Source organism: Pinus tabuliformis, chromosome 2_2, assembly GCF_031772625.1.
Source record: "Pinus tabuliformis cultivar Carrire ecotype Pingquan chromosome 2_2, CPIR1, whole genome shotgun sequence".
NCBI lineage: Eukaryota > Viridiplantae > Streptophyta > Pinopsida > Pinales > Pinaceae > Pinus > Pinus tabuliformis.
The window spans coordinates 769,290,057-769,316,410 of NC_142300.1; the positions used below are offsets into that span (position 1 = coordinate 769,290,057).

The 26,354-nt window shown below is 35.3% G+C and overlaps 1 protein-coding gene across 2 annotated transcripts; it reads right to left on the bottom strand.

Annotated features, from left to right (window-relative positions):
* Positions 1 to 9,878: 9,878 nt before the first annotated feature.
* LOC149194956 (oligopeptide transporter 7-like) lies at positions 9,879 to 13,848 on the bottom strand. 2 transcript variants are annotated; one of them, XM_089405199.1, is made up of 7 exons: positions 13,316 to 13,848; positions 12,599 to 13,179; positions 12,403 to 12,500; positions 11,695 to 12,264; positions 11,354 to 11,609; positions 10,646 to 10,828; positions 9,879 to 10,536 (listed from the first exon to the last, which is right to left on the bottom strand). In XM_089405199.1, the coding sequence occupies exons 1-7, from the start codon at positions 13,341 to 13,343 to the stop codon at positions 9,919 to 9,921; spliced, it is 2,334 nt and encodes a 777-aa protein (XP_089261325.1). In that variant the 5' UTR covers positions 13,344 to 13,848; the 3' UTR covers positions 9,879 to 9,918. The 2 variants fall into 2 exon arrangements, with proteins under 2 accessions (XP_089261325.1, XP_089261326.1); XM_089405200.1 differs by lacking the exon at positions 13,316 to 13,848 and having other exon boundaries at positions 12,599 to 12,783; positions 12,891 to 12,999.
* Positions 13,849 to 26,354: the final 12,506 nt, after the last annotated feature.

Consider the following 26,354-nt stretch of genomic DNA (forward strand, 5'->3'; position numbering starts at 1 on the left):
TAAAGCGCATAACCAGGTCTCCATTTATGGAAAATACTTTTTTGAACAACGAGCCTGAAAGATTTGCGATGAAGCGATTCTGGTATTTGCTTTGCAATATCGCAAATCGCAACATCGAAATATCGCTCTATCGCTTTATCGCTTTATCGCAATATCGCTCGATCACAATATCGCAATATCGCAACATCGCAATATCGTTGGAGGGCAACATATGACGGTTATCCGTTAATGTGTTTTCCACGAAATTCGATTTGCGATATGCGCCATCGCATATCGGCAGTTTGAGGTTTTTCAGCGTAAGTGATATTTGATGCATGCGATGCGATGAAGTTTTGCATCGCGATCTCGCAACCTTAGGATTGTGTTTGTAAGGAGGTATCTATTCCTTTTTGCGATGCGATATTTCTTAAGGAGTGATTTTATCCTACCTTATCATAAAACTTAAGCTTTTTTAGATTTTTCAAGGGTATTCTCCTAAGTTTATAATGGTAAGTTTTATTGAAAAAGGAAATTCAAGCACTAATTGATTTTTTATATTTTTGACTAAGGGTCCCCACTTATTTAGTATTAGTAATAACACTAAATAAGAAGGGGGTTTTTGCTGGCCACAACAGAACGCTATGAGCACCCCTTGCTCTAAGTTGTTGCAAATCTTCTCACTTCGACTGTCGTTCTTTGTGTGACAGTAAGACCATAACTCTCCATACTTTAAACCATTGTACCTCTTCTCCCTTCTTCCTTCTCACAAGAAAACTTTCCCTGCTATGATACCAAATGATGGAAAGAGAATCTTAGGGGTTAACCAAATTCCCTTTCCCTTAAAAAAATATCGATCTTGAGGCCTGTGGGTTATGGCTCGCTAAGCCTATCAGAAGTGTTTCTTTAGGCCTTAAGCCTTTAAACTGTGGACTTACATTAGACCGAAACCATATAAATTTATCGGGGCTTTTTACACTATCGGAAGCTTAACATATTGGCATTCAAGCCTTAACCCTTCTGGCAACACATATTACGAAATACATGGGGAAAACCATGAAAACCCCACTTTAGAATACATACCCGGATTCCAAAATTCATACACCCGCAACTATAAAGATTATTGGGTCTGCTTTGCAAAGTTCCTCCTCTGATCTCCAATTGGCATGATCTCCGATCACCAATCAAAGCTTATCGGCGACATCTCTTCATCGGCCCTCAGTTCATCAACGATATCGCTATTGATCACCTCGACTTTCCATCGCCGATTTATTGATATCGGCGTATCGGCGTTCTGCCATTCCACTATCTTTGGTCCTTTGACTTGCCGATCTGCGATCCATCTTCTGGACCTGATAAGGGTATAGGCCATGTTTTATAAGGGTTCAAGTCCGGATTTTCAATTCCGACTAAGTTTCCATTGTTTCTTAGTGTAAATAGGAATTTGACTTGCAGAGCGAAACTATGCGAACAAGCCACGCCGCTGCGATATTCCACTCTACTCCACACAACATCATTTGGACCATTGATTCATGTGATCAAATAGCTCCTATGCATTCTGGTCTATTTTCTCCTTAACTTGATTCCGATTGTCTTTGATGGAATTCTGTGTTAACCATAGTTCCTCTGCCACATCTGCATTCACACCATGACTCCACATATAACAATATTCTATTGGATAGCCATCGATCCTACCGTGATCGATGGTTGATCAATGCATTCTCAATTTAGGATTTAAGCCCTCGGCACATATATACATAACATAATTGAAAAGGAACGTACTACATAGACACGTAGAAAACCCACAAAACACATATCTATTAAACATAGCATAGTTACAATTCTAAGGCATTTTAGCGTTAGCACAGGTTTAACAGATATGTGTTTTGTGGGTTTTCTGTGTGTCTGTGTAGTACATTTCTTTTCAATTTTGTTATGTATATATGTGCCGAGGGCTTAAATCCCAAATTGAGAATGCGTTGATCGACCATCAATCACGGTAGGATCGATGGCGATCCAATAGAATATTGTTATATGTGGAGTCGTGGTGTGAATGCAGGTGTGGTAGAGGAATTGTGGTTAACACAGAATTCCATCAAAGACAATCGGAATCAAGTTAAGGAGAAAATGGACCAGAATGCACAGGAGTCGTTTGATCACATGGATCAACGGTCCAAATGATGTTGTGTGGAGCAGAGTGGAATATCGCAGCGACATGGCTTGTTCGCATAGTTTCGTTCTGCAAGTCGAATTCCTGTTTACACTAAGAAATAGCGGAAACTTAGTCGAAATTGAAAATCTAGACTTGAACCCTTATAAATCATGACCTATACTCTTATAGGGTCTGGAAGATGGATCACAGATCAGCAAGTCAAAGGACCAGAGATAGTGGAATGGCGAAACACCGATAGATAGCAATAAATTGGCGATGGAAAGTTGGGGTGATCGATAGCGATATCATCGATGAACCAAGGGCCGATGGAGCGATGTTGTCGATAAGATCCGATCGGCGATTAGAGATCGTGCCAATCGGAGATCAGAGGAGGAACTTTGCAAAGCGGACCCGATAATCTTTATAGTAGTGGGTGTATGAATTTTGGAATCCGGGTATGTATTCTGGAGCAGTGTTTTCATGGTTTTCCCCGTGCATTTTTTAATATGTGTTGCCCGAAGGGTTAAGGCTTGAACACCAATATGTTAAGCTTTCGATAGTGTAAAAAGCCCCGATAAAGTTATATGGTTTCGGTCCAATGTAAGTCCATGGTTTAAAGGCTTAAGGCCTAAATAAACGCTTCTGATAGGTTTAGTGGGCCATAACCCACAGGCCTCAAGATCGATATTTTTTTTAAGGGAAAGGGATTTTGGTTAACCCCCAAGATTCCCTTTCCATCATTTAAGCTCTGTTTTAAATAGAAATTCCCCTTGTTTAGCTCGATGGTCCACGTCCTCCTACTTCTTTTCTTTGGATTCCTCTTTTTGACTAGGAGTGTTGGATGCTCCTGCATCAGTAAGACCCATGGGGATTTGAACCGGTGACTTATCACACTGAGTGCTTTAACAATGGACTCATTCACCATCAATCCAAAGCCTCATGGGCTATTAATATTTAAGTTCTTCACTTTAACTTATTTCATGAATTGTTTTCATGAAAACATAATTTTTTTGGTCTTTGAGTAGTTTAGTTAGTACTCATAGTGATGCTAGTGATTTTTTTTATAGATTGCAGTTAGTAAAAACCAGACTTTAATGAGATTGAATTATTTACTTATTATTGATTATGTAATTTATTTTTTATAATGTTTATTTATAAGCTTATTGTGAGTTTGATTAGTTCACTTGTATATATTGTAAAGGGTTATGATGCTTATTGTTAATGAGTATCATTTGTAAGCAATTGCTAGCAAGTTTGAATGTGTTAAGTTATTTAAATTTATGGTACGAGATGATGCAATTCATTTTATTTATTGATTTTTAAGTGAGTTAGTTGAAAAAAATAAAACAAATTTTAGTTGTGAAAATTTGGTAGACAAAAACATCATAGTTTTGATTTTTCTCAACTGTAAGAATCGTGGTTAATTCATATTTGAGAACATCATAGTTTTGATTTTTCTAAATTTTAAAGATCTTGGTTAATTCATATTTGAGAAAAAAATCATAAAAGCATCATTTCACCATGTGCAAGATTTGATAATGATGAAATTGTGATCATGCTTGTAATTTCTACCATAATCATATTCACATTAAATTTGCTGTTAAAAAAAAATTCCCTTTTAGTTGGATATTATATTACTATGTTTGCTTGCATGCAATTAATTTCCTTGTTTTGTGGGAATAAAATTAGCGAAATAAAATGCATCACTTCTTACAATGAATGTAAAGTGAATTACTCAAACTCAAAAAAAAACGATACTTTATAATGTTGGACAACGAAGGAAATCCTAAATGACTAGGTTATAAATTGCGTATGCAAGAATAAGGAAATCTAAATGACTAGGCCATAAACTCTAATATATGCAAGTAACTTAATAAGTTCATTAAAGTTGATTATGGAGATTTTTTATTTTATTTTTTAATGGTTAAGTGTCATTGAGTGTATACTATTATATATATAAGTGTAAAGATGAATTAATTAATTAAATAAAAAAAAATTAATATTTTATTTAACAAGTTATTTTTTATAGGGTCAAATTTTATAATAATATAGGATGAAAGGAGGGGAGGGATATTTTGTGGTTTTGAAGAGGACAAACTGTTTAGGTACTTATGGGGCCTTGGTCATATGACAAATACTAAAGCAAAGATATATGGTTTTTAGCAGGGACTTTTGTTAGCCAAAAAACATTAGGTGGACACACTGATGGTTATGGGAGATTCTCTCCTAATATTGCATGTATGGTCAAAGAATCCCTCCCAAAGGAGAAATCTATGGAAAACATCATGAAAAGAATTAGAAAAAATGTTGAAGATACCCCATCCAAAACATATTTCCATGTCCTAAGAGACATCAAAAGAAAAACATACAAGTATGCTAACAAGGGGTGTAAATTGAAGATAGGTGAATTGAAGATTAATGGTTAAATTAGGCCTAGTATAATTCCCTAATGGAAAATGACATATACTAAGAAGTTTTCAGTTAAACTAGTTGATACAAGAAAATATAAAAACAGGAAATTAGGGGGCCTAAGTGACATCATGGAAACCTATAGGAAACACATGCATGCAGAAAAAAGTATCCTAAAATATTTCATAATCAATCAATAGTGTTATTTGTTGTAAATTTTGTGTTTTCTTGGGACAATTTTGTAAGGTATTCACCTACAAAACCGCTCCCTTTGTTGCTTAGATATATTCTCCTCAACAAAATCATGTATTCTTATTGGAAAGGAGAAAACAATTTGAATTTTTTGATGAATTAACTCTGTAATACTTGATGTCCTCTGACGTAGCAAATCTGCATCCTGAAATCAATACGCATTCTGTTAATCATTGATCCATCTTATGATCAATGAAGGATCATTTTATTGAGGCTTCATGCTCGCTATTCTAATCATCCCCAAAGAACACAGAAATTACTTCAATCACCAATTACATACAAAACAAATACGTATTAACTCCACGCAGTTACACAGGGAACATAATTTATATTTCACAATCGAACCCCCACTTAATCATTTCGTGAGGCTTACATTGCAATGGCACCATGATGGCCTGATCTCCATTCAAATGGCCGCCCCTTTACAAACACACGGTTACAATTTATAAGAAATAACTACAGAATCGCGGTTCGTTTCAAATCCACGATTCTCTTAACTTACACCCTCTAAATAACATTTAGAGCCAAAAAATTAACAAATTGCCTCATCTTTTGACAGCTGTGCCTTACAGAAACTCGTTTTGTCTTCTAGAAGTAGTCAGAATTCCATTTTGATTGAGGAGTCGTCATGCTCCTGCATCAGACTCCCAAGGTAAAAAAAAATTATGACCTCCTGGTCATATGCTTCTGGCCTTCGTAACAGCTTAACTTGTGAGCTGCAATCAGCCTCTGCAACAACAAGTCCTCCCTGCTGCTCGATACCTCACCAAGCTTCTCTCCTCTGAGCTCAGTATTTCGGCATCGCTCTGGTTCTCTCTTCTTTGGAACCATTTGAGCACTCCTGACTCTAGGCTGCTGCAATCTTCTCACCTTCTTCTGCTGCTACCTGCACAAAAATATAAAGACCATACCTCTTTAAATTTGCACCTCCTTCTATAGAATCTTCTTCTGCTCTGATACCACTTTGATGCAGCAAATCTGCATCCTGAAATCAATACACATTTTGGTCATCGTTGATCCATCTTGTGATCAACGATGGATCATTTTATTGAGGCTTCATGCTCGTTATTCTAATCATCCCCAAAGAACACAAAAATTAATTCAATCACTAATTACATACAAAAAAATACGTATTAACTCCACACAATTACATAGGGAACATAATTTATATTTCACAATCGAACTCCCACTTAATCATTTCGTGAGGCTTACATTGTAGTGGCACCATGACGGCCTGATCTCCGTTTAAATGTCTGCCGCTTTACAAACATAGGGTTTCAATTTATAAGAAATAACTACAGAATCGTGGTTTGTTTCAGATCCACAATTCTCTCAACTTACACCCTCTAAATAACATTTAGAGCCAACAAAGTAACAAATCGCCTCATCTTTTGACAATTGCTCCTTCCAGAAACTCATTTTGTCTTTTAGAAGTAGTCAAAATTCCATTTTGACTGAGGAGTCATCGTGCTCCTACATCATCCTCGATGGGGCGAATGAATGACAAGATATGGGTCTTGGGGAGGGTGTCTGTCACCCCACTGACCCCCTTGATTATTAAGGAGGGATGGCGTGGAACACCTCTACCATGCAACCTTGTGTGTGGGTTATTTCAACTTCAATGCACGTGGGTGTTAAGTTAATCAGTTTGATGATTGTTGAGGTTCAGAGAAAAGCGATTCTGAATCTTACATGGTGGTAGACACACTAGCTTTGCGGTCCTGAAAATGGTATTGGCCTCGGTGGTGTGTGACTTTGGATGTTTGGAATGACATGGGGATTGATGATAGGGGAAGGAGTTTTTTCTGACAGTTTGGGTCTGGTTACTCAGTGGCCATGCTTAGGAGCTTAGAGAGATTGAGGTGGTGGTGAGCCTTCTCAGTCGTAGCAATGTTAGGACCTTGTTACAAGGAGCTCGCAATTTGCAAAACAACATCTAGTCCCTCGAATTACAATGTTATTGGTGGTATCCTAGACACTTAAATGCCAACTGGGCTCAAATCTAGGCTCTTAGGCTTGGAGTAAGGTATGGCATGCTGGCCTCCCAACTCAGTATCATCCTATAATGGATATTGGTTCTAGTCTTAGTCTTTGTATTCAGGAGTCCTGGGCTCTTTATGTAAATTCTAGTAGCGACATCCACAGTTGGGTTTTGGTAATTGAGGTTTCGCTACTCTATTTATGGCTGAAGGGGTTCAACTAGAGAGGGAGGCGTAAACCCAATACCTCTCTAGGCTGACGCTTTATTATGGTTATGGTTTGGAAGGGATTTTGCCAGCCTCTAGGGGGGTTAAGGATATCTATATCTCTATTATTACGACTTTGTGTCTAGAAGAGCTTGATCATTGTCATATTAACTTGAAAGTTGGATATTCTGGTGGAAAATCTATTTTTGTTTTAATTATGGGTTTACTTTTGTTTCTTAGAGCTTGTCAACTCTAATTGTGGTCATGGGCTCATAACTTGGGTAGGCTGTGATAGGCCACTTCCTTGCATTATAGGAAATTTCAGCCTAAAAGTGGCTCCTAAGGAAAAGTAATAAAATAATAGTTAAAATAACAAAATAAGAGTAATGAAGTTTGGAGGGAAAAGAAGAAAACTACTTTTTAAATTTATTTTTGGCTTATCTTCTTATAAGTTTACTCAAATTTCAAGTGTAGACACCTGTTGGATGAAGAATTAAATTTCACATCCAACCAATACCCATTATGCATATTTTTTAGAAGACCCACATTGATAAATATGATGTGGAATTTAATTCTGCATCCAATGAGTGTCTACAATTGAAATTTGAGTAAATGTATAAGGAGATAAGCCAAAAATACGACTAAAAAATGTAGTTTTTCTTCTTTTCCCTCCAAAATATTTACATGTACCTCTTTTTAAATTTAAAGGATTTTGATTGGTTTACATATTATAATATGGAAATTACAAGAAAATTCCATGGCCACTTTTAGGCTGAAATTTCTTCTAATGATGGCTTGCTCTGTATAGTTTGGTTGTTTGCTGGAGGGTTATGTGTATTTATGGTTGAGGGTTGTGAACGCGAATTTCTTAGATCTCAAGAATTTTCCTTTAGTAAAGAGGGTACCTATTTGAGTGGGAGGATATTTTGGCTTGGCTCCATGGATGAGAAGTCTAGGCGAGTTGAGCACCTATGGTGCACTTGTAGTCTATATGCATTCATGATCTATTGGTGTGCAGTTTAGATTCCAATGCCTTGTCCATGAGGCAAAGCATTGGAATCTAAACCCAGGCCAAGGTGAGGTCGTTGACACTAACCTAACCCATACACCTAACATTGAGGAGCTCGTCCCATTTCAAGATAATTTTGGTAGTAAGCTCATACATGTCACTCTGCTTTTGGAGTAGCTTAGTTGAGATCGACATGATGATAGGAAAGTGATACTTGGCTTCATAAATCATTTCCAAAGAAACCAGTGGCATATGCAAGACCATTTGGCCAACATGCAAAGGGGACAGTGGCGCATACAAGAGAAATTGGATCGATTTGAGGGAAGGCTACCCATATGGAGAATCATGTACATTGTGACTTCAAGCCTCTGCCATCACCAAATTCTAAACGGGGGCATCCTGCTTCAGTTAATTCTTCTGACTCTTAATGGTTTCTAGTTGCATTCTGATCTTGAAGGTCTTCTGGTGTTATGTGCCTTTTTAGTTCTAGTTTGCTAAGTTTTTCTGGCAGTTTGTTATATGTTTCGGTAACTACCTACTAGCCAACAATTCTGGAAAGAATAAGGCTAATATGATTTTGGAAAACTAGACACACCAATGTAATCTTTTGCTTAATAAAACTTTTAGATTCACAGGAAAAAAACTTTATAATACATGATGTATTTGATTAATCTCATGTATTTGTTGAAAACCATATACATAATTATACAATGCAGATACTTTTTTCAATTTAAAAAAATATAATAATAATTTTTTTTTTTTTATTAAAGGTGTTCCATAATATTTAATAAATAAACATTTTATAATACAAATTATAATTTTATATTAAATTTTAATTTTTTTTTATTAATTAAAAAAAATCCAAATATAATTGAAATTAAAATAAAAGTTTACCCTCGATTTCGAAAACAACCACTTATCATCTCATTGTAAAGTAAATATTGATCATTAATTATGATGTTTCCTTAATAAATTAGGATTTGAATTTTTTCCTTTACTTTTACAAATGGACCCAAAAAGAATTAATATATTTAATATTGATTTCTAAATAACAGAAATATATTAAAATACAGAATTTTAATTTATTTTTTAATACTATTTAAAAATGTGCAATTTTAAGAGAAATATAGTCCATGATGTGCATGACGCGCTGGTGGGGCGGTAGACTTTCGCACCCCCCAGCCAGAATCGATTCCTGCCGATGCCGTGCGCTTTTGCTATAGCATTTGAGTCTATGATGACGTATATGTTTCCGATGTGTTTCGATGTTGACGTATTCTGCATGTATTCTGCTCGCTTCGGCGATATTGTATGATGAAATCTGCTCGCTTCGGCGATATATGATGTATTGTGATTGTTCAGCGGGGATTGCTCCCCCACCGAAAAAATAGTCCAATTAGAACACGAAATTACAATTGGTTTAAAAATAATTCTATAATCAATTCTTAATTACAAAACATTGAGAATTTTCCATTTCTAATCAATTTGGTATTGAAAATTGTTTACATGTCATCTTGATTGCCATAATCATATCAATCTTTTCTGTGCCGAAAAAGCAACTGTAACAAATGTGTGGTTTGTTAATAGGCATTACAGGGCGGTATATATTTACCCTTTGATAACTCACCTTCCAAAATCTAATAATAAGCATATACATAGTTATGCTTATTAGCAAAGTACCTATTCCCGGTCAGAATGCAGTTAGTGCGTCAGTGAGTAACCTGATCTGCCAAAATCTAATAATAAGCCTATACACATTTAATGCTAATTAGCAAAGTACTTATAGTGAGTAACATGATCTACACACCTTAACTGTTCAATTAGGGCCGAAGAAAACCAGAAATTATGGAGAACGAAGACAACTACTATGCTGCTACCATGTCTAACCGCAATATCCAAAGTCAATTCAATGATTGCCATGGGTCATGGATTTATCACGTAAAAACAGGGCACCCTTCCACAACAATGTCTTTAGCAGTGGGGCACGATGCCAAGGAGCATCCGTCCAGGTTTTCTCCCCACCAATCCAATGTAATATTTTCTAATCCCAAGCACAAGTACAGTAGAACTGCCATGAATGCCAATCCTGCGTCCAGTCCTCCTGAAAGCACATAGTTATGACGCTGCCACCAGTCTTTCTTGTATCTGTAGATTACGAAGCTGAAAATGAATCCCATGATTATCCAGCTTGTATAATTCACTGCTGTTGCAGGGGGCATCATCCCCGTGGCTCCAATGAGAACGGGCATATTGATCAGCCTGATCCATTCTTTGTCAGGGTATGCCTTGTGAAACAACCATACTATGGCTGGAGCTATTGCTCCCCCTAAGAAAAACCAGTTGACCGCTTCATATTCACCAAGATTTCCGAAAATCCTTCTGGGTCCAATTAATCCCCATATAACAGAAGCGTCGTAGAAGACACGATCCGCTGGACAAGTCCATGGGCTGTCAGCGGACAATAAAGCTGTGTCACAGATATTGGGAATGGAATGTATGAGCCACCAAGCCGTGCCTAAGTACACGAAGCCTGCAATCACTGTACCCACCATCTGCAACAAAGATAATATGGATGAATCAGTTGCAGAATGCAAATGGACGTTTCAAATTACAGCGGGATCAAGAAAGCAATGGCATTGTAACATTTCTTGTGATTAGTACCTGCGCATGGAACATTGCTCGAGGAGGGACTTTCATATAATGACCCAATTTGAAATCTTGCAAGAATGTCAGGGCTTGGGTCATGCTGATATAACCATACACCTTGAAGCAAATGTTTGCAACTGGTCTGCCCGGATAAATATAACCTATAATGTACTCTGTGATGACGTTCAGACCTGGCGTCTACCATGTCCAAATCAACCCAATAATTAGTCTAGGATAATATATTCAGATAAATACTGGACATGATCTTCTTAAAACTGTTCAAGGAAGCAAGAAAGGACGTGGATAAAGGGCACAATTTGGAAATCAATAGACAGAAATATAGCCCTTAATTTAGGTAGAGCGGTGATTCCAGGAATATTTTAGCATTGGATGGATATGGATAAACAATTGACCTCGCCTGATTCTAAAATATTCCTAAAATCCAACATCAACATAAAAATACCCAAAATATAGTCATATCAGAGACACAGTTCTGTTTATGAAAGAACTGGCCTTATTATCTCAAGAAATCCACAAACTTAAAATGTCAACGAATCAAGTTTCAATTAATTAATAAAACCTTTGCTTATAATGTTCAGCTAGCCATATTCCATTTATAACATCTAGCCAAATTCCCGCCCAACTAATAAAAAATAAGCTGTTTTTAGTGCACGTTATTAAAGCAACAGAAAAACCAATTTGCAGCATAGACTTTTCACATACCTGATTAGTAGTTGCAGTAATGATACCAATGGGCACTGTGAAGAATATGGCAATAGCACAAGCGAGTAATACTCCCCACCAGGGCAATTGAAGCTGCTCAATGTAATACTCGCATGTAAAAATCGTTAAAGCTACATTAAGGATTAGAATTACTTGAAACCATGATTCTGGCACTTGCTTGTAATTTCTCATTAGTCTGGTGTGCACATCTGTTTTCCGATCTCTGAAAGCAGACAGGCTTAGTTGCCAAATTTCCCTGCATCAAATCATAACCCATTAGTTTCACTTTGATGTCTTTTACATGCATGGAATTTTGATAAATTCAGGGACTGATAACATACTTTCCATGAAACAGGCCGACATGAACCACTGTGGCAGTTAAAGCAGCGAACCCAACGCCATAGGTAACAGCAAAGAATGTGCTAAGATGTATTGGTCCATACTTCTCATAAGCCGTGAGGTCGAGTTCGAAATCAGAATTGACGATCAAGGATATGTTGTACTCCTGGCCAGTGGAGGTGAACAGGTCCTCAGAAAAGATTGGAAATGTTTTTGCATCATACAAGTTGAGCCAGTACGCTAATGGCGTTATCACATACATTACAAGCACAAATCCGACTCCCACGTTGGCTACTGCAAACCAGGGAGTAGCAAGAGGGCTTCCCAGATAAGAGGAAATGGTGGACCAATCTATCCCTAGGCAGCCGATTCCCAGGCCATATAGTCCTGAACCCAATTGTTGTGCCAGAACAGAGTTGGGATAGATCCAGCAGATCCATGACAGGGATGTCACCATGGGAAACAGATAGCCAGGGAGTACATAATAAGCGAAACTACAAGTAAGGGCTATTAAGAAAAACTGGTTTCTTGTAAGGCCTCCCTTGGGTCTCACCTCCTTCTCATGAAGAGCTCTGCAATAAGAAAAATTGAAACTGACTAAAATTATTCAACATCTGCTCAAACTAATTCGATTTATAAATGTTTATATTTGAGCTATTACTCAAATTCATCAAAAAATTCTAATCTAATTTTGAAATGAGAATCCATGCCTGAACAGAGAAACCTGAACAAGGTTTGCAGGCCACCACATAGCAGCAGGTTCCACTAGATATTTTCTAAAGATCCCCGCCCATCCAAACCCCAATATCTGCATATTTAAAACAGCAAGAAATATTGCAGACAAGCAATTTCAGGAATTCTATCGACCTCCAAAGAAAATTCAAGTAGAAATGGTCAAAATCAAACCTGGGTTGTCATGACAACGAGCAAAGCAACGAAAAAGTCCAGCTTCTTCTTGTAAAAAATCTTGACAGCACTGACAATGTGAATGGCATAGACACTTCCTGCCCCTGCATTAGCGAAGATTGTGATGAGAACATGCTCTTTCATATTAAAGGGTCCTGGATTCAGCGTGAACTCCCATCTCGTCCCTGCAAAGAACTTTTTCGTGGTTATTGTTGCTGCCATAAACTGGCCAAGAGGAAGGACTGCAATCTGAGCAGAGATTGCAGTAATTGTGAGGGGCTCTGTTCTATACCAAAAAAACTGATTGAGAAACGACAGTACGACGCATGCCAAGATTCCAAGAACCCACATCCTGAAAGTCATGACAGGAAGGGTTGGATCATCAGTCGTAGGAACAGTGAGAGCCACCTCCTCGATAGGAGATTGGTCATCCTCGTCCTCTGCTGAATCTTCTTTGACAGGAAGAAGCCTTTGCTCTTCTTCACTTTCACTGGCTTTCAGCCCTTCCCCCTCTGCAGTCCATGGAGATATCTGTTCCTCTTCTTCATCTTTTCTGCTGCTTGAGGATGCCTCTGCAAGAACTGCCATTACAAGGTTCAAATTAGTTTCAATTGCTCAAATACAGGAAAAATAATAAATAATCACAGAGTGGGAGCTTATACTAAATCTGCTCAAAGATATCAATGCGAAACAAGAAAAAGAGAGGCTATGTCCTACGAGGAGTCTGAGCAGATTCATTCTCCATATCTACTCGTCTGCAGTTACAGTCCCTTCCAGCACTAGGATGTTACAATATTCTTCTCTCAAGGTGAATCCCCGCACAACCAGCTACCATTATACCCAAGGATTCCTGCAGCAAAGCAGCTCCATATGGATCTTGAAATCTATCTCTTTATTGGTCGGACATGGAAATTTAGTGACACAGAAACAGTCAGAGAGAGCACTCCAATGCTGACAAAATTAATGAACCACTGCCTCTGAATCCCGGGACTTTATTGTACTTGATCGGGATTAACTCTTATAAGTAGATCTTCCGAAATATGGTGGCTCTGTTTCATGGATTTCTGTGATGAACGGGCCTGTGTTTTGCATAAATTCGATTCTAATTTAAAAGGAGGAGCAGATTTTGCAGGCAGCTAACAGTCTGTAGGTGGGACCTAACAGTCAGCGTTTGAATATTCTAAGGATCTCTTGGAAGGAGGGTTGGAAGTGTGGCCAAATCTTCTTTTCAAAGCAGGGAAGGTCCTGAATGAAAATGCCAGTTTTACAAATTTTGTTGTTGTTGAGTCTTATGCATATATAAAAGGTTAGTTGGAATCTCAGGATGAAGAATGATTGATGTTGTTTTCTCCTGGTCTGAGGAGATAATTGAAATTGCGTGAGATTAAATTCGATTAAATATCCTTAAAACAAACGTAAATCATTTTTAAAAACAATATATAAATTAATTAAATAACATTTATAAAATATTTATTGGTAATATATATTTTTTAAAAACAATACATTAATTAATTAAATAATATTTATAAAATATTTAAACAATATATAAATGGTGTATGGTGTTGCTTATAGCGGAGATAATTTTGTGAGGAAACTTATTTCTGTTATAATTTGATATTTTTCATTAAAAAAAATTAATCCAGTTTTTTTATAGTAGAAATAGATTCAGTACCATTAAAATTTTTTAAGGCACTAAAAATTTCTAAATTTAACAACTATAACTTAAATTTCCAAAAATTTCTACTATTTTTTTTCAAAGCATTTCCAAAATTTCCACTATTTTTTTAACAAAATTATAACCTCATTAAACTATTTTTACATAAATTAACTAAATATCATTTATCATCTCTTAATCTCAACCTTTATTTATAAAAATATTTAAAATATTAATATCACCTGAATAATCGGTTTGAATTCGCTCAATTCTAACAACCTTACCTAAATTTGACACCAAAATCTTTAGTATAAACTCATATTGATTTTGGTATAAATTCATATATAAAATGAAGATTATAACATTTAATATTTATGAATATAATATTTAGTTAATAATATCTAAATTGTCCATTCGACTCATGTTTTATGAATTTTATTAACTATTAATTTGTTTTAATCAGTTTTTTTTTGTGAATTTGAATAATTCACTTGTCCTTATCACATGGATTGTGGATTATTTTTTTTTATAAGTCATTAATTAATTTTTAATGACCTTGAATAATAGTTGAGAGTGGTTTTATGATTTTATTTATTACATAGGTTCTGGAATCTACGTATTATCCGCCGTTAATTAATTTTCAGTGAGGTTGAATAAATAATTAATAGCCCATTATATGGTTGATGCAATGCATCAGATGGTTGATGCAAGCTATTAGAAGTAGATGAGTAATTTTTTATACATTTAATAATTTGTTTTGGTGGATGCAATTTATTGTATATAGATGACTAATTTATTATTATATAAAGTGATGTTATTTGTATTTTATGATATAAAGTGATGTTATTTGTATTTTATGATATTGTTTATTGATAGTGAATTAGAATAGTTTAATGATAATAATTTAATTTTAAAGTTATAGTTAAGTTAGATATTAAATTGATTTGTGAAAATTTTTATGCGTAAAATAAAAAATTTAAGGGAATTTTTTAACTATGAAGTAAAATTTTCTCTAGCTATAAGAATTATATGACACTAGAAATTAGACTTTTTATTTATTTAAAATTCTTATCAAATTGTTTATAACCTTGGTCAATTCAAATTTGGATAAATCCCTAAGAGCATGGTTCCCTCATCTATAGAACTTGGATCATGGTGGAATTTTGATCATGTCCATAATTCCTAAGAGATTCATTATAGATTTTTCACAAAAAAGAATGTCCTTTTGCTACAAGATTATCATATAATATTCACTTCACACTCATAGCATCAAGTCATACAACTTATTTCCCCAATTTGTTAACATTGAAATTAGTATATCACCTCATGCAATAAGTGCGAATTACTCAAATTCATAATGAATTGGTCGTTAATGAATAATATTAATAGAAAATGGGTCACAATGAATGATTCTATATTAAATAGTCAACCTAGTACACCAAAAAAGGATACTTGATTATGTTAGATTGTGAAAGCATCCTTACATGCTTGAAAAAGACAAGGAAACTCTATATAATTTGTTCATAAAGTACAATATGCTAAGTTTATTGAAAAAAAGAACAATAAACAAAGTAAATAAAGAACAAAAACAAAGTACAATAAACACAATTGAGGTAGAATTGTATTAAGATGAGTGACCTTTTTAAGAAGTCTTGATTTTTTATTACAAATTGGAAATCATGACACATTTTAAATATTCTATTTTATTAATTTCTATAAAAAATAGTAATTTATGATATTAAATTACAAAATGAAGTTAATTAGTAAATAAATTCCACCTCTTTTTCATTAAAATTCTTTACCAAATTCAATATGAATTTGATGGTAGATGAGACTTTATCCATGAAACTTTGCCCTCGAGAGTTTTATTCCATTTTAAAATGACTTAACCATAAGAGTTTTGAAAAAAAAATAGAACAAGGTGGAACTTTGTCTTATATGTGAAAAATAAGTTTGAAAAATGAATTTATCCACTTATTAATTCACTACTTATGAAATACATCATTTATACTAATTTATGTGTTATTTAAATCTATATCTTTTTTAACTTTCTTTTTATTTTTTCCTTTGAACTTTTTATATAGTATTATATTCGACTTTTACTTTAACTCATTAATATTATAATTGATTGAATCACATTAGATATTTTTTTCTTTTTCTTCTATCTCTTCCTTTAAAATATAATGTGCCTTACTTTTATATTGTAATAATGATTTATGAAATTGTTAGTCCTACCAAACTATCTACTACATTTCTTCCCCCATTTTAAAGTGTCAAGTGGCTTAGATATACTTCAATTTGAGATATGAAATTCCTTTGCTCGTGGGACAAGGAACTCCCTATTCCTCTACATCTTTCTTTTTTTAAAGTACATCTTTTCCTTCAAAATATAGAGTGCCTTATTTTTATATTACAATAATGATTTATGAAATTCTAATTTAATTTGTTAGTGTTACCTAATTATCTAATATATTTCTTCCCCTTTTCTAAAGTGTTAAGTAGCTTAGGTAGATATCAAATTGATATATACAATTCTTTTGTTTATGGCACATGGAACTCCCTATTACTATATCTATTAAGTCACATAGCTTTTATATTAAAATAATGACTTTAAAAATTCCAATTTAATTATTAATATTACCTAAATTTCTACTACTTTTCTCCCCACATTTTAAAGTGTTAAATGGCTCATCTATATATCAAATTAATATTAAAATTCCTTTATTAGTGGGAATTAGTAACTTCCTTAATAAAATTATTTGATTGCTTAAGTTTGTACAAGTCTCTATTGAACTAAAAAAACTTTTAAGATGTACATATTTGTTGACGCTGTGATCAACACCCTCCAAATTTTTTCCTACACATGAATTTTGGAGCCTAATGAGGATCTAACAATATATTCGTTTCATGATAAACGAATGATATGCTAAGTGTTTAAGTCTTCTTCTCGGTTTCTGAGTGTCGATGTCACTTGCATACACGTGTTCAACCCATAACAAGTACATGGGCACATTCTTTTACGCAAGCTTGAACATGCATAGAATAATCCATCAAGATAGTACCTGTGCAATGTTCAACATATGACAACAATCAATGCACACTTTCAATTGATAGTCTCTCACTTTTTGTTGCGATTTTATTTCTATGTTGGTGAGTTTTTCCAACTTTCGCTTTTGCACACCTTTGCTTTCACAAGTGTCGCTTTCATGTTTACGATTGTCTCTTTTGCTTGATTTCACTTTAATGAGTTTCATTTCATGTTAGCTTTACTCCAGCATATGTCACTTTCAATGTCATTTGCATTTCGCAAGTGTCGTTTGCACTTTTCCCTTGCTGTCACAAACGTTGTCTTTTGGCATGGGAACTGTCACATATCATATAAGCATAGTTATGGTTCATTTCAAGGGGTAACTTTGGTGCCAATGAGTCATGTTTATCATATAGACATGTGTTACACTCATTCCAAAATTTTTATGCACTATCGTACAAGTGTTGTCACTATCGGTATAAAGTGAATCTTAAGTGTCGCACTTGCAGGAAGTTGTCATATTTCCATCACATTAAAGGGATTATGTTTTTCATGTTTTTTGAGTAATAAATGTTGTGTCATAAATTGTTCTGAGTATGTGATCATGTTCAAGTCTTCTCCTTGTTCACTTTGACCTCACTAATTCCACACTTAACCAAATTCTGAAAAATTCTTGCGTGAGTAGTTGTCCTTCACTCAACCCTCCTAAACTGTCCACTACACAATATCAACCCTCAAGCTCAACCCTTTCCTCTTTGAACTACACAATGCATAGTTCCCGCCTTCCAGAACTGTGCATTATGTAGTCTCAGTGCTCAATCTTGACCCCTTGAGCTTTGGAACTACGCATACCAGTGTCCAGTCAATCCTCTTCTATGCAATACACAATCTCAAGCTTTAAGCTTCCAGCTTGACTCCTTGAACTACACAACTGAGCAAACCATAGACCTCTCTCTCTCTAGAATTATGCAGTGGGAAACTTCAAGCCTCAAGCTTGCCTCCTTGAGACCCTCAATTGTGCAGTAATCCCACCCCGACCTTCCTAAATTGTGCCCTACGCAGTATCAAGCCTCAATACTTTCTCCTGATCTCTTGAGCTGCACAAATACACAATCCCTGAGCTAGTCCCCTAGTCCAACATCAAGTTCTAGCTAAGTTAGTGAGTTCATGAAACATGTTAGACTAGGAGTTTTTGAACTGATGTTGTCTTGTCATGAGTGGATTTTAGTTGCAAGTATTATCTCTTGTCATGACAGGATGATGATGAAGGAGATGAAGGAAGATACCATGCTATAAGACACCTATGTAGTTGCAAAGATAAGTTGATCTTTGAACAAGAAGAATAAGATACACTAGCTTCTGAGAGAAGTTCAAAGATGAGGATTGCATGAAGACTCCATATCAATCAAACCCTTGGAGGATGAATACAAAGCACATGCAAGATCCATCATGAAGATGAAAAGAAAGCAGTAATAGGAGAAGCTTGGCAATGCTACATCATCATGAATTTCCATGTCATCATTATCAAGAATCATCTCAAAAGACACATGTGTCAATGTGCCTTGCCACATCATTTGTGGAATGTAATTATGTAATTCTCCAAAATGAGAAAATGTAAAATATGTGGAGGACTAAGGATCCCACATGGGAGGTGAACAATCATCTCATTTGTTATAAATACACCATCATAACTCAAGCAATAGGACTTTTGGGACCTGATCTTTCACCTTGGCTTCTATAGCTTGGCATAGGAGAGAAGATCTTTCTTTGGAGAAGTAAGTGGTGACTTAATGTTCCACTATTAGGACTAGTGTGGCAACATTATATTTATATATCTTGCCGCTCCCACTTAATATTTGAAGCTTGATGAGCCAACACACTTTCATGTATGTATCGCGAATATCGTAGGACTATTTTTTAGATGTTTGTGGTATGTGTTTCGTTCATATGTACTAAGGAAATTGATATATTTCAGTGGCTTTGGTACTTATCTTGTTGATGGTGTGTTGTATTTGGTTTCATGATCAGGGTTGGCTTGTGAACTACTTTGCAGACTGGATTGCAACCCTCTTGTGCTCTTGTGTGTCTCGTTTAGGATGGTACTATTAATTTTCTTCTAGAGGCTCACTCTCTTTCTCCTTGACGTGAAAGTACCTTGTATACATCACAATTATTAGCCTCATAGTGTCAACTTACTTTATTGTTTCAAAGAATGTTGTATAACCTCTTATGTTAATAATTGAAGCCAAGGAAAATCCATATGTACAATTGGAACCTATTGTATTTCTTGTTGGGGATCCTAATACAAATGGTGTGAGGTCTAATTGGGACTTCACATCGGGGAGATCCCTTTGGTTGATGGATTTATATCATCATCAATAGTTGGTGCTAAAAGGAGGACCATAATTGAGTCTGTTTTGAATTTCTCATGTTAAATGGATCTTTCCAAAATCATAATCCCGTGTTGTTTATCTAACCTATCATGTGGTAAAATTTTCATCTCCGAGGAACAATTTAATGACTTGTATCAATTCAGGTTTGATGGTGAGGGTGGTACATTCATAGCCAGACATAAATATGAGTTTCTTGGTTTTTGTAAATCTAATGAAATCGATGATGAAGATGTTGTTTGTATATTATTCACCCTCACTCTTGAAGGTTGAGTTAAGAAGTGGTGTCAGACTTTACCATCCACTTCCATCCATTCATTCGATCAATCCTCAAGGAGATTCATCAAGCCTTTGATAGGTATGATTTTCAAGATGTATGTAATAAGATTGATCTTCTCAAAATGAAATATTGTGAATTTGTAGAGGATTTTCTTAATAAGTTTTTTCACCTTTGTTATGAATTTCTGAGGGAGTGATTGATTCAGATTTTATTAATGAAATGTTTTAGAGCTTCGTTGTTCTCTCTGTGAAATCATTTGCATTTGAACCCTTCAATGATTCCTCTCTCCCAACTTATGTTGATGATGAGACACCCTAGATTTCTGAGGAGGTGCCTAATATTCTATTTTTTCCTTGTTCTCCTTTTCTAGTACAAATTTGGGTGCCTCTTGGTAATGATGTTAAAGTCAGTAAATCTGAAAATTGAATTGTTGTTCCATCCATCAAAGCTTCATCCAATTCCCATAATGCAGATCATATTGAGGAGAACTTGGAATGGTTTAGCAATTAAAAGAATCTTGAAGTAAAAGTTGATCCCTTACTTTTTAAAGATCACATTAATGTACATAATCCTAATATTGAAGATGATCCAATTGAAAACATAATTTCCTCAAGGGATATTTTTCAGCCTCTAATAACTATATATCATGATTCCTTGTTTCACGATACACTTGACCAATCTACTTCAACTTTTAATGATGTTCAACCTATTGTTTCAAGCAACAACCAAGAACAAGGTAGTTGCACTTCACAAGTAGAGGAGAAAAGTGCTGAATATATGCTTCATCTTTCTTCCCTCTTTCAGGATGACAATACCACATTCTTAGCTAATCACACATCTTGTAATCTTGATAACATGTCAAATAATTTCAAATACTTAATTCAAGTTGAGACTTCGGACAACCATCACCATGAAATACTTATTTCCATTAACACATGTGGTGATGAATATCTGAGTACATATAAGGATATAATTTATTCTTTTGAAGGATTAGATTCATGAGGTATCGATTCAGAACTTGTTTCTCATAGCTTATAATATTCATTTGTACGATGGGAGTCTCTTTCATTTCATAATGATTATGAAATTTCTTCAAGACATGCATCTTCAGATATCAAATATAAAGAAACAAGTTTTTAGGCTTTTGAATCTTTGGTATACCCTGTTGAAGTAAAGCAAGATCAATATGAATGTTGCATTAGCATGCCTATCTTCAGTCATTACGAGGATGAAGATAATCTCATGGGACATAACATGCGTGTTGATCCATTTCTTTTACAAGTTGAATATGATTTTACAATTGGTGTTTCTCCACTTAAGTATTTTCATCTTTCCTCGCCTTTAGCACACTAATCATTATACCTAGACACATGTGATACATTTATTATACAAGCAGACTCTCTAGACCATTTATATATTTATTTAGCTAGTCATGGTCACAATTAGTTATATGATCCAGATTTAAACGTGAACGAAAAAAATTACAGAAATAACCACAAACACAGAGATGTAGTGGAAATAATACTTCATTTCATTAATGTAAAATACTGAAATATGGTTACAAATAGAGATGGAAATAAACCAGCTAGGGCGATGGTAGCTTATCTCTGAGAAGAGATGTGATGGCTACATGCCTCTGAACCATGTTGCAATGAGGTTCGAAGGCCTATTTATTGTTAAGAAACAATGGAAAACCTAAACATCCAGAAACATAACCCTAGAAGATGAAACGCCAAACCGAGGGCCCGTTTGGGTAAATTGGTACACCAACTTCATGGGGTCTTAACTTTGGCATACGATCTCCATTTGACGTGCACAATAGCTTGTTAGAAAGATCTATCCGAGGAATATAAATTTGGGAAGAGCAACATCGGTCCATGGACCCATGTTGCTACCAGTTTTCCCAAAAAACGTCGTTTAGTGCCTCAAAATGGCTCCGGAAGTTCAGGACCTGAAAAAATGCTAAAAATAGTAAACTGTGCCACAAATAAGGAAATTGAAAAACTGAAAGAGACAGTTGTGGGCGTCTAAGTGGGATAGGTGGGTGGCCACCAACATTCACATGAATCAGTATAAGATGGTGCAGTGTTACAATCAGAGGATGACAAGTTTCAAACTATTATTCATGATTTGTTCAATTGCAAATATTTCATATATCAAGAGGAAGATGTTACACTTCTAAATTATCAAGGGAGTTTTCTGACTAATGCATCTCAATTTTCTATGCATTAAGAAATTGATATGTTGAATCTTGAGTCTGATAAAACTAGTGGAATTAATAGTATTTTCATTGATACATCTGATGACAGTGGTGCATATATTCTTGTTGAATCTTCTAAGCCACCCAAATTTGACGATCCACCACCAGAAAGTTCAGAAACCTATCATGAAGTCAAAGCATTTCAACCCCCATTGATGTTTATGTTAGGTTCTCATGATCTTGTTTAGATCTTTGAATTGAGTTGGATCCATATTTTCATGCATAATTATTTACTTAGCATTTATCCATTGGAGTTGAGCTCATTCTTGAAGGAGTTTCAACATTTTAAACTCAATTCTATAAACCCTCAAGATAAAGTTTATGATCAGATGGAAGATTCTTGTTTGGTTAATATTTCATCATGTGAATCCTTTGTATCATAATCAAGATTGGGAAGCATATCCTTTATGAATATACACGACTTGAAAGCCTGTCATTTTGGTTTTCAAGAAGAGAGTCATTTTTAGTCGGAACTCGGAAGATTCCTCCCCATCAAACACTTCCAAAATCACTTTCCTTCCTATCACTTTCGTGCATGTTATGGATCTAATCATATTTTTTTCTCAATCACTCTTCTTGAGTAATGGTAAATGCTTGGGTCATTTGGTGAATCAAGACCCTTGTGTTGTTATAAATATACCTGGTTTGATTTGATGCTTTCTTCCAATCTTTCACCAACCTGGTATCTTACTTGGTTTCCTGAATTTGCGATGTCAATGATTGTTTTAAATACCTTAAGCTTTCATATTGTTGGCATGGTCTATAATCAAATACAAAGGGAATTATTGGAGTATCGAGGATCTTATAGTCACCAATTTAAACATGATGTTGGTTCTAACAACTATATCTCAATCAATCATTGTTTTGTTGGAATATCTGATGATATTTGTATTACATTGATTGATTTGGTTGAACCTAGTGATTTTCATGGTTCACCATTTCACTGTTTAGATTCTTGTCAGATAGTTGAGACACTTCAACGTGAGATGATGGTTATGTAAGGTTCTCACCAATTTGACAATTTTTTTGGATGAGATGAGATTGAATTCCCCTCAAAATATTCCCTTTTCAATTCGAACGTGTTAATTGAAAATTAATTTTCTCATGAGCATCGGAGTTTTCAAATTGACTGTTCTGAATATTAAGATCCAATCATCGAATGGTTAGAGCAATGTTACATCACAAGCTTTATCACAAATAAGAATTTTTGATCATTTCTTATGTTTGCAAAAACTAAAAACATGAATGGATGTACTTGTATGAGTATCCTTCAAGGTTTGTATGATCGTCACTTCAAGAATTGAGGTAAAGCTTGAAATTGGTTAAAGCTATTAACTATGGCACATCTTTTTGTTGATAAGAAAGACCTTCAATTCATTATTCAAGTTTGTCAAGTTGTAGTCTTTTCTTGTGCACAATTCTTTGTGCTTCTTTTAATTGATTATATCTTTATGATTGTAGATCAGGAGTCGTTATAGTGGCTGCATTGGAAATTCCATTATACTTAGCCCTAACCTCCTAGATCGTTAGTTTAGGAGTAGGTTTAGGTGCATTTAGTTCCCTAGTTGCATTACATGATTATGCATTTCACCCTGCACTAGTCCTTGCATTTAGTGTGTTTGTTTTATTTGTCTCTCATGATTTTAGTTAAGGTTTATTTCCACTCTATTTTTTCTTTTTCCTTTTTGTTATGCCTTGTCTTGCCTTGTTTTTTTTTTTAATAAGACTCTGCATGAAAATTCCCTTGCTTGGCTCAAAAAACAGTGTGGAAAAACTTGAAAAGGGAAATTGTGATGAAAAACAATGCTTGGCGTATCCGTTATCCTCTTCTCTACCTTGGGTTTATATATATTTAAAGTCAATGATGTCTGAATGGAAAATATGATCCATTTGAACAAAAAGCCTTTGATCGAACCACAAAGCCCATATCTATTATAGGATCTACATTTCTTGACTTGGTGTTGTAATTAAATGGTGTTCTTCATGTCGATCCAATCAAGTAGAATAAGGGAAGGGGAAATTTAATAGTGAGAAAACCAATATCAAAGGTATATATAACGTTGTATGAAGGAACAACCTCTTCTTCTCTCAATAAGTTGAGATACCTCTTTTGCCGCATGAAATGATAAGTGTCGAAGAAAATTTCTCTAAATAAATAACTAAAGGGTGAAAGAAGAGAAAGGATTCCTTCGTAGAAAGGTGAAGAAAGTAACTTCGTCATGGCACTATTCAGGCTCACTGGTAGTGAAGCAATGTTTGTGTTCCTATAGTGACTCTATTGGGGTAGTGTCTAGGCCTTCTTGTATCAAAGCAACACCCGAGATGAAAACTAAGACTCTGATTATATTAAACTCACAATTTATATTACCCTTCTCCTGAATCGAAACATTAGTGATCTAACAAGCTTTGTGAATGTGTTTAAACGAGAAAAGGAATAGAGGAGACTATATCCATAACAGGTCAAATGGGGGAGCCAAGGTAATCAATGTGATGAATCAATACTTCCTAAAATACTAAGACCTTGCACTTAATGATAAAACCTGAATAAAGAAGTTGGAGTTTTACGAGTGTGTTGCCAACTATTGACATTTTGATCAACACCCTTTTCCTACACATCAATTTTGGAGCCAATGATGATATAATGATCTATTCGCTTCATGATCAATGAATTTTATGCTAAGTGTTAAAGTCTTCTTCTCGGTTTCTCAGTGTCTAAGTAACTTGCATACACATGTTCAGTATGTAGCAAGTTCATGAGCACATTCTATTATGCAAGCTTAAATATGCATAACACAGTCCATCAAGACAATGATTGTGAAATGTTCAACCAATGACAATAGTTAGTGTGCAATTTCAATTGGCAGTCTCTCACTTTTGGTTGCAATTGTACTTCTATTTTGGTGACCTTTTCCAATGGTCGCTTTTGCACACCTTCACTTTTGCAAGTGTCGCTTTCATGTTTATGACTGTCAATGTTGATTTCCTTCACTTTAATGAGTGTATTTTTCATGTTGTCTTCACTCCAACATGTGTCTCTTTCAATGTCATTCACATTTTGCAAGCGTCGTTTACACTTTTTCCTTACCATTGCAAATGTCATCTTTTGGCATGGGAACTGTCGCATATCACATAAGTGTAGTTATGGTTCATTTCAAGGGGTAACTTTGGTGCCAATGAGTCTTGTTTATCATATAGACATGTGTTACACTCATACCCAAAGTTTTATGCACTGTCACACAAGTGTCATCACTATCGTCACAAAGTGTATCTTAAGTGTCACACTTGGAGGAAGTTTTTGTATCATCGTCGCAATAAGGGTATTATGTTGTTCATGTGTTTTGAGTGATCAATGTTGTGTAATTGATTATTTTGAGTGTGTGATCATGTTCAAGTCTTGCCCTTGTTCACTTTGACCTCACCAATTTGGAACTTAGCCAAATTATGAAAACTTCCTGCCTGAGCAGCAGTCCTCACTCAGCCCTCTTGAATTGCACACTGCATAGTCTCAACCCTCAACCTTATCCTTTGCATCTTGGAACTACACAATGCATAGTTCATGCCTTGGAGAACTGCCCACTGCGTAGTATCAATGCTCAACTCTAGCCCATTGAGCTCCAGAACTATGTAGATCAACCTCTAGTTAGTCCTCTTATGTGTAATGCACAGTCTCAAGCCTAAAGATACCATATTGACTCCTTGAACTACACAACTACACAGGCCTTACGCCTCTCTCTTTAGAACTGCATAGTCGGAAACTTCAAGCCTTAATCCTACCTCCTTGAGCCCCTCAACTACACAGTCTTCCTACCTTGGTACGCACTGCACAGTCTCAAGCCTCATTCCTTTCTCATGTTATCTTGAGTTGCGTAACTACGCAATCCCTGATCTAGTCTCCCAGTTAAACATCCAGTTCCAACTAAGTTAGTGAGTTCATGAAGCATGTTAGACTAGGAGTTTTTAGACTGATGTTGTCTTTTCATGAGTGGATTTTAGTTGCAAGTATTATATCTTGTTATGACAGGATGATGAAGGATATGAAGGGGATAATGGAGGAGACCATGCTAGAAGACACCTATGAAGTTGCAAAGACAAGTTGATCTTTGAACATGAAGAATAAGAGACACTAGCTTCTGACAGAAGATCA